The sequence below is a fragment of the Bos javanicus genome, chromosome 3, assembly GCF_032452875.1.
Source record: "Bos javanicus breed banteng chromosome 3, ARS-OSU_banteng_1.0, whole genome shotgun sequence".
In the NCBI taxonomy this organism is placed as follows: Eukaryota; Metazoa; Chordata; class Mammalia; order Artiodactyla; family Bovidae; genus Bos; species Bos javanicus.
In genome coordinates, this window is record NC_083870.1 from 52,695,255 (window position 1) to 52,705,626 (window position 10,372).

At 31.9% G+C, this 10,372-nt stretch overlaps 1 protein-coding gene across 25 annotated transcripts in view; it reads left to right on the forward strand.

Annotated features, from left to right (window-relative positions):
• Positions 1-6,986, forward strand: part of ZNF644 (zinc finger protein 644) — a 97,923-nt gene extending 90,937 nt beyond the window's left edge. For all 25 annotated transcript variants that reach the window (XM_061411265.1, XM_061411279.1, XM_061411272.1 and 22 more), the window contains 2 exons: positions 4,385-4,487; positions 5,284-6,986. In XM_061411265.1, coding sequence (XP_061267249.1) covers positions 4,385-4,487; positions 5,284-5,476 — 296 coding nt within the window. In that variant the 3' untranslated portion in view covers positions 5,477-6,986. The remainder of the gene's footprint in view (positions 1-4,384; positions 4,488-5,283) is intronic.
• Positions 6,987-10,372: the final 3,386 nt, after the last annotated feature.

The window sequence follows — 10,372 nt, forward strand, 5'->3', positions numbered from 1 at the left end:
AGAATTGAGTTTGTTTATTCATCTCACACCTCTGCGCCTCTTGGAACATATGTATTTTCTTCCCACATCACCACTGGCATTACCTCCATCATCAGCTTGTTAATGGTGCCAGGAATGTTGACTTATCTGTTCATGTCATTTTAATCCCTGCTGTTTTCCTGAATGAGCTCATAGCTACCATTGGCCTGCCCACCTTATACAGATCAACTAGATGGAGAAGAAATTTTCTCTAGAAGGGATATATGTGTGTGTGTGTGTGTGTGTGTGTGTGTGTGTATACACACACTCTAGAATGCCTCTTATTCTGGATGTGTATAATGTGGCCCTTGTATTAGGTTTGACTTTACCCTAAATATGGCAACAATCAGGTAGGAACAAAACAGATGAAATAGGGCTTTTGACTAAATGGGTAGGGAAGGATGATAGCAGATAACAATATTTTGGTGATGAATGTTAATTTAGTTACAGTGTTAGTTCTTTACCATAGAGGCTTCAGATGTTTTTAAGAAAAAAACTTCATTCTTTGAGGTCATTTGTGTAGTGAATTGAAAAGAAAATGAAATTTACTGAAGCAATTATGTATATAATGGGCAGAAAGGTAGAAGTGGCAAAAGGACTTATGTTAGAACCCAAAGTAAATTACTTTTCTTCTGTATATAAAGCTAATCTGTGTACAAAGCTGTGTATAAAGCTGTCTCAGAAAGCAGGCTTGAATTTATCATATTGTTTATTGATTTGCTTTTCACTGATCCGGTTTAGTTCTTTAGACACAACTGTTGTAGTTTGCAGTATAGCAGTTGGATGTTCTTTTTGAGGGCTCATAGTCTGTTGTATTTCTGTCTCATTCCTATTTATAATAGCTAGCTGTTTTACTGAAAGGTGTATTCTAAAAAATATTTATATGGCCTTACAGCTCAAATCAATTTATTCTTCTTAAAAGTAAAATATTACTACCAATAGCAATGTGGATCCTTTATAAATCAGATAACTGCAAAGTGTTGTTTTTTTTTTTTTTTACAGTCTAATGGTTAAAATTGATCACTTCAAACATTATCTGCCACCCTAAATAGGAAGATTTGAGTGATTGGGTTTATTCATTTCTGAAGAAGCAGGTATACTCAAGGAGAAAAAAATTAAGAATTTCCAAAACTAATTTAGTATTTTTTGTAAATTTCAAGTATACAAACAATGCTAGATTTAAAATACTTTGAAAGAGAAAAACGGTATATGTCTGGTTTGGTTTTTGACAGTAACAAATAAGGGCAAATAAAATTGTAAAGAAAGCCTTTGTATTAGTATAACACTATCTATTTGGCAGATTATTCATATAAATAACTTCAATAAACTTTTAGTTTGTTTGTCAGAAATATTGATGAGCCCTTAATACTAAAACTGACTTCTGTTAGTGATGTTGTTTTAATGTTCTAATGATTTCTGGTACAGTCCAGAATGAAATGGCTTTTCCCTTGAGGTAATAAAATCTGTTTTGAGAACATTTATGTAATTGTCTTGTTTGTACATCATCTCTTTCATTTAGTGGAACATTTTGTGTTAATCATCTTTTTAATGTAGAGATTACCATATAGATGTCCCTTTTGTGTGCATATTTATAATATGTTAAATATTCTTACATATTTTTCTAAAATTTTGGGCAGTATTGTAAGGGTGACAGTTGGATGTTGTTATTAGAAAAAAAAATATTCCTGTTAAATGTATTCATATTTTATGTTCTAACATAAATGACATTTCAGGGGATAAGAAATTTTAAAGTGATGATGGAGATGTTAAGATAATAGAGAGATTTAAGTGTAATTACCAGAGGCCTCTGGTTTTTAACATTTTAACTTTATGGACAAGTTTCCAAGGATTCTCAATAATTGTTATTCCCTAAACTTATTTAGAACTCTTAAGTACTAGAGATTCTCAATCATATGCTGACAGAGTTGTCCTACTTTCTGAAGTCATAATACCTTCAAATATTAATTACAACAAAAACTATGGTATTCTCATTTAAAATTTAAATCTGATCATTCATAAGACAGCTTAAACTTCAGAGTTTCTAGAATTCATATAATATAAAAAATCAGAAAAATTCTTGTTTCCCTCTGTTAAAGTCAAAAACATTTCTACACCTCTGAGTAAATATTTCCAGTTCCATTTTTTTAACGTATCACAGCATCTAAATGTAATTTAAATGTTTTATAACTGACTGGTAAATCATTCTTTTACATACTTCCCCATCACCCTCTCTCCCTCTCCCTCAATTTGCTTTACACACCCAACATTATGGCACTCTGTAAACAAATAAAGGATGGTTACAATATATTTTATTTGTATCTGACAGTAATTTATTTACATTTTAGAAAAAATTTGAATACAATGTGGCAATTTTGACAACACAGGAAGCTCATCAAAGATTCTGTCTGTAATCTCATGATACACCAAATGGTTCCCCTGTTCCATGTAACAGAGACAGGGATTGTGTGTGGTTTACCTTATACATAGGAAAAGAGGAGCTGACATCTAGTAGCACTTAGCCCTTTTTGAGTTCCTTAAACTCTTGTGGTGTATGAATTTCTTTGAAATTCACCTAAATTCAAGTTGCTCACCAAAGCAACTACGAAGAAAAATGTGCTGATTAGAGACTATGTGTTACCTCATTCTTTCTACTGGTTGTGAAGAACCTAGTTTCTACATGCAAGCTAGACTGGCAAGTGAAGAAAAGTGTGACTGCTAGCAACGTGCTCATTTAAACAAATGATGCAGAAATGTTCTACAGGAACTATAGTATATATTACACAGTGGTAGAACAAATTTATGTTCATATGCTGTTTAAATGTCAAAGGTTAAATTACTGGGTTTTTCTTTATTTTTCGTTGCAGAAGTATTCATTCAGTTCCTACCATGTGCCAGGCTCTTGAATGAGCTAACTAATGAGAACCTTGTAAGGTTTTTCTGTTCCAGATGTTGGTTGTTTAGCTTTGAAGCAGCCATTCTTAAATACTTAACTTGAATTCCTGTAGTTCTTTACTTACTAGATTCTTCTTCTGAGGATAAACAGAGAAAGACTGTGACACCTAGATTTTTCTTTTAAAGAGGCAAGTGACAGGAAGCAAAAGACAGTGGCTTGAATGAGATTTAGGCTTCTCATGGTTTTTAATTTTCTATGTGACATTTCTTTTAGCATTGCCACTTGACTACTGTAAGAAACAGTAGTCTATTTACTGGTTTTGTAATAGTAGCATCTGTTCTTTTGGAACCTGGACTTGGAAAACTCATTTCACACAATCATTGAATATCCAGTTCCTATTCTCTCTTCCCTAGAATTTTTCCGGGGCATTTCACATGACAGGTTAACAGAAGAAAATTCATTTGGACAACTCTTCTGTTACATTTGTTTCCCTTCCCCCTTGGGCCCCTAGAGATAAATTCTTACCATCTCTTCCTGCTAATTGACCAGCAGCACCCTGGAATACTATCATCACTTTGTTCAAAGGAATGGTGTAGTTGTATTTAAAGAATAAAATGTTATGTCCCATCTGTTCCTACCTATTAAAAAAAAATCTTTTTTCTTTATTAAATTAGATTTTTTAAAATAAATGATTAAAGGAGAAGTCAAGTAACAGAAATTTCAAGAACAGTTAGCACTAGAATTTTGATGCACTTTAACATAAAAATCTCTTTTTCCCCTTTTTAATCACATTTTTAAAATAGAAAATAATGTAACAAATAGTCATCATTTAATTTGTGGTCCATTTGTTAACTTATGTGAGATAATCTGGATCTATTTTTCTAGTAAAATAGAACATATGCTTGTATATACAATACAGATTGAGTTTAAAAATGAAAGTTGAGCATTCTTTGTCCTTTCAAATGTAGGGCTAGCTTATAATTTTAAGAGCTATTGTAAAATTCAAAATGAATTGCATTGAACTTTTTACTAAGTTTTCAAAGTATGTGAAATCTGATTAATGGAGAACTAATCAAATGCAAACTTGATGATCTTATATAAGATGTTATAGTTTTCCTGGAAGTAAGATTTAACCAGATGTTAAAATAATGTATATATGATTGTAAGAGAAAAGATTGCCATTGCTGTGGTAATTGACCACTTTAGTAATTTCAAGTTATTTTAGTTTTATCCTTTCAGTTCTGATTTGGTATGGTTAAGCATTATTTGAAAAATGAGTACAAGAAGTGTATATGCTGATAATATTACTGCTATTAGAGAACCAGCTGCAAGGTAGTGCATGATTCAGGGACTACAAATAAATGCAGACATTTTCTAACTTGATTTAGATGGTCTGACCTCCCAAGAAGTATCTGTATGCATGTGTACTTAGAATATGTAAGAAATGTTAAGTCTTTTTCTTCCCCTTTTTAGCCTTAGATTGTAAGCAAAAGAAATCAAGGTCAAGATCCGGAAGCAAGAAGAAACTTTTAACATTACCTCATGGTGCTGACGAGGTTTACATTCTCCGATGCAGGTATATGCCTATATTACCTAATCTGCTCAGTTTCTTCAGATTTTGCTTTGAGACGTACTAGTTATTTTGTTTGAAATTTTTAATTTTTGACTGAAGGTGCATTCTCAAAAATCAAGTTACAAATGAACTTTCAGAGACAGACTTAAAATCTTATATGGCTCATAATATGCTGTACTTCAACAACTAATCACGTTTTTTATATTAGCTAAGGGCCTCTATGATATTGTGATTTGTAAAAGTGGCTTTTTTTGTTGTGTTTTATTCGTGTTCTTTGTTTCCTTTAATTTGATGTTTTTCAAATTGTCTTGAGTTCCTGCTTATTGGAAGTATATTTTCTCTCCACTTGTACTTCTGAGTGTAGATATACAGACTCATTCACACCTCCTTCCATACTCATCCTCATGCAGTTTAAGGAATTCTAAATTGAAGAGTGCATTTTTTTCTTTTGGGAAAAAAAAAAAAGTAGTGCATTTTGGAATTAAGATGTGTAGGTGTTAAGACCTTTTAATTAATTTTCATAGTAATATTCCCATCTCTGCAGGTATTACTAGAGTTAGTATGAATTGGCAGTTTTAATATTACATTTAATCATTTTGACCTCACAAGTATTTAGAAACTGTTGTCTAGTACTATCTTCAGTATAAAGTTTGCCCTTTGTGTTTATGAATTTTATGGGAATTGGGTTTTTTGGGAGGGGGGAATTGGTTTTAAATAAAGGGAATTGGTTATGTTAAGAGAACTGTTAAATAAAGGGAATTGGTCATGTTAAGAGAACTGTTATCAACTTCTTCTATAGGTTTTGTGGCCTAGTCTTTCGTGGACCATTGTCTGTTCAGGAAGACTGGATTAAGCACTTACAACGACACATTGTAAACGCTAATCTTCCACGGACTGGAGCTGGCATGGTGGAAGTCACATCACTACTCAAAAAGCCTGCCTCCATTACAGAAACTTCATTTTCTCTACTAATGGCAGAAGCAGCTTCATAGAACAAGAAAACCTTTTAAATAGAAAATTTGAATTGGATGTAAATTTGAAATTCTTTGTCTTTTTTTTCAAAGCCACATTAAATTATCCATTTATAAATACTAAAGCAGGAAAATGGGGAAAAGTGAATGACAGTGACATCAGAGCAAATTGAGTACTTCAAACAGTAAGTAGTCTCTATATTTTATATAGGATGGAAGAGGTTTCTAAGGTTTACTACATTTAGTCAGTTAACTGTGTTCACTCAATGAAAGATCAATACATGTAAGCAGTTATTAATAAACTGTTGCACATGGATAAAGACAGACTAATTGGAAAATTATGTTTTCTGCAGTGTTACCAGAATCAAGGTTCTGTTTATTCCCCACAAGACTTGTATTGAAAAATAAGATATTATATTTTGTTTGTATATATTTAGTGTTTTGTATAATACCAGGAACTGCTAACTAAATTTACTCAACTTAGGGCATTAAATATCATGTACTTCATAGTTTGAGACTGTTCACTCAAATAGGGCAGAGTACTATTCTATCTAGATGTGTAAGTGTTTTTTTTAAATCACATGGAACGGTTTTTTTTTTTATACTAAAAAGTGGAGGGAGATTTGTTTAAACAAGTATTTCTAAAAGAAATATGTACATAGTCCTGGAAATTATTTGTGGTAAGGAAATATTCTTTACTCCAGTTGCATTTCTCAGACAATAAAGTGGTGCATCCATGCTACCTCCTACTTTGTCAACAAAGATGCTATTTACCCTTTACATTTTTGTATCATAATAGATTTTAAAAAAGTCTAATATTCTTTATTGCAAGACATCCTTTTGTTAACAGATTTGTTTCTTTTTAATGTTTTACCTAAAATTTGACATGCTTACAGGACAGGTTTGCCTCTTTATTTAACGTTGTAGAAATGTAATTAATAAACAATGCTCACTACACGGTTTAGAATAGGCTTTCTCATTTATAGTCTCTTCCAAATTTGATCAGTTAACAAAACTTAATACACCAATCGAAATATTTCTACATATGATGAGAATGTTTACAATTTAAATTTTAGAACTTGTTTTGGATGTGATTATATGTACGAAAATCGTGTAACACTATTGCTCATGCTAAGAACCGACTTAATGGAATTACTGAAATAAATGTGCTGTGAGGAATGGAAAATATGGTGCAGATGTCTTGGTCATGATAAATTGTGATTCTCCTTTTAAATTCCTTCCAAAAACAGATTAGTTCTTTTAATCTGAAATCAGATTCCTTTACAAATAACAGTTTTTGTATGCAAGCACCATTTCATTTTATTTCATGTAGTATGGCTAATACTATAGTTGAAACAAGGATATGCATTGATACTTTTCTTCGTATGTAAATAAAGTTAAAAGCAGTTAAAATAAGGAGTATTTTGGTAGAGTATATATACATACCTCACTGCCAGTGAAATTGCTTTCCTATGATATATCTCCTTACCAGAAAAATCTCTAAATAAAAAAAGACTTAAGAAAATTATAATGTCTATAGTGTGAAACATTCTTACTTTTATCATTGGTAGAAATTGTCCACTTGAGGTTGTGTTTCATTTGATTTATGTTGTTTATACATAGCTGGTTACTTTATTCACACACTTGATATGTAAAATTAGGAAATTGAACTAAATGAATCATTCCCAACCAATGGTCTCCTGATCCCTGGAGTATATAGTAGATAGGAAAAAGTATTTGTATAAAATTATTTTTATTTTGCCAAAGATGTAATAGAAACTGTGTGTGTCTCTATAATGATGAGTCTAACTAAAACATCAAATTTCTTAACTTTTGGCTGAAAATATACCAAGTCTGTTTTTACCAGTATTCTTGTATTAGGTTTCATTGATATAAATATATTCTATATTCAAATAGAATATATTTTTTAAATTGGAAGTCATACTACTGCATAGTAAGTAGTGTTCAGAAGTTAAGTATCTGAACACTTAATTAATTAAGTAATTAATTCAGAAATTAAGAAAAAAAGAATCCTGGCAGGAAGACTAGCAATCACCAGAGCCCCTTTCAACTCTAATTTTTATAGTTCTTTGTTTGATTTTATTAAACCAGCTGTCAAGCTATAGAAATACAAGTAGAATAGGTAGTTTGACCACAGCTTTCATAAGCAAACAGATTAAATTTTTTACATTTAACTATTTTTAAAACAATGTTTCTTCAGGATGTAAGAAAGAATTAAATTATCAAATATAGTAGTTCAAATTGGAAACAGTAAGCCAGAGAAATTCCTGAAAAGTAAATTAAACAAAGAACATTTCTCATAATAAAGATACTTGGGTTACAGAAATTTTTTAATTTCTTGGGGAGCACAGTTCACCTTTCATTTGGCAACTAGAAAGTTAATGATATATTTTCGTTTGGCTTCCACTAAAAAATTATGAAATGTTGTTTTAAGTTATATGATAGACTTTCATGTTAAAGCATGTGCTACTTCAGTATTCAGTATTGCCAAATTGTCTTTTACAGTTATTTTATCATTGCCTAAGATATTTGAGCTTCTTTTTCTTTTTTTAAATAGTATTGATTTATTTAATAGCATTAAAATGAAAAAAGTTAACCTTTCAAATTAGTATTTTCCACTATGCTTCTTTAGAATAGATTAGAACCATGGCATAGCTAATATCTCTATTTTAGATTTCAATTTAATTAGATAGATTTTTTTAAAGGACATACATATAACCTCTCAGGGACTGTACAGTTGAAACATACTGATCCAAAATATAGCTTTGATTTTTTTTTTCTTACTAAGAAAGTGTAATATCTGCTCATTTTAGAAATACTTAGAAAATGAAAAAATGAAAAATGGGTAAAAAAATGGGTAAAAAAATTGTGGTACTACTACTCAAACACATTTATTGGATTGACCAAAAAGTTCATTTGGATTTTTCCATAAGATCTTACAGAAAGCCAGAAAACTTTTTGGTCAATCTGATACTTTTAGCAGCTTGTTAATGTTTCTTTCTCTTGTCTTATTGTTTCAGTGTAGTTATAAATGTAATTATTATAATGTATCCACCCCAGTATCCCATTTTCCCAAGTTTATTTGAAATATAAGTGCTGCATTGTATAGACTAATCTCTGATACTTGATCTTGAGCATTTTCCACCACCAACAACCAGTTCTTTGATTCTCCAAACAATAGTTGGGTGTCCAACAGTTTAAGTCAATTCTGACATTAATTACCTGGAGTTAATGTCAGACTCCACAGGTTAAAGGGGTCAATCCCAAAAGACTGCCCACACTTCAGATGCCAGTCACAAATATCGGGTCACCCATACTTGAGACGACTGGTTATAAATCAAAGGTTGCCATGACTGACTCTTCAGGTTTGATAATTTGCTAGAATGGCTCACAGAACTCAGAAAAAGACTTGACATTACCAGTTGATTATAAAGAACATAACTCAGGAACAGTGAAATGGAAGAGATGCATAGGGCAAGGTATGCTAGGAAGGAAGGTGGCATGGAGCTTCTATGCACTTTCTGGGTGTACCACCCTCCCAGCACCTTGATGTGTTCACCAACCCAGTAGCTCATCCCTTAGTGGGGTTATTATGGAGGTTTCATTGTTAGGCTTTATTGATTAAATAATTGGCCATTGGTGATTAACTTAGTCTCTAGCTCCTTTCCTCTCCCTGGTGGTTTCGGGAGGTGGTGGGACAGAAAACTCCAACCCTCTAATCCTCATGCCTTGGTCTTTCTGGTGACCCACTCCCATTCTGAAGCTATCTGGGGGCCCCCAGCCACCTCTCATGTCATTAGCATTTAAAAGACACTTTGATCACCCTGGAGATCTTGAGAGTTTTAGGAGATATGTGCCAGGAACCAGGGACAAAGACCAAATATTTATTTATATCACACCAGATGCAACACTTCTATGAGACAAAAACTAGTCAACATCAATAATATTTCAAACCATGAACTATAATTAGCATTCACCCCTGGTATGGAAGGTAGCTATCCAATTTGTTTCAACAATGGGAATTTGGTGGGTGTTTTTTGAGGGCCAGTTACTGATGTTTAGTCAATAGCTCATAACTGATTTCTTGATTCTTTAGCCTATATTATAGACATAGGTACAACGTTGTTCTTTCTTGATTACTTTGATGACAAATAATTGAATATTTTTAATTGCTTAGGTAGACAACAATAATAAGTAAAATTTAATTGATACCTCATTCTTAAATTAAGTCAGAAGTCAAGATGAACAGAGTGGTTATACTCTAATGTTACAGAGTTCTTCCTTGTTATTAAAGTTTTAGACAAAGTTTTTTACATTCTCCACATTAAAAATTTGTCATATTTCTATTCTAGTCTTGTTTTTCTGTTTTATAGACTATTCCTTTTTAAAAAAACATGAAATCATGATCATGCTGTGTAGAAATTAACCATTTATTTATTCTCTAAGCTGTAGATCCATAAGCATTTTCATACCACTAAGTATTATTCCTAAGTATGCTTTAAATTTTTGCGTAATGTACCATTGTACCACATATTATTGCACCTCCATTGTTGATCATTTTATGTTGTCTCTAGGACTTTGGTATTATGAAGAGTGCTTCTGATCAACATTCCTATAGTGCATTGTACACTATACACATCCAAAATTATTTTTACGATGAATTTCTAGTAGTAGAATTGGTAGATTAAAGAGTTGGATATGGCTCACATATTTGAGGTTTTATATATGAATGTTCCAAATTGTTGTACAGAAGGGCCATATAACTTTATGCTCCTACTTGCAGCTTATGAGTATGGCTTACAATTCCTCTTGTCCTTGCCATTGTAGTCTTTAAAACTTTGCTTATTTTGGTAAAAAGTAGTATCTTGTTCATCTTTAAGTGACAAATGAAAACAA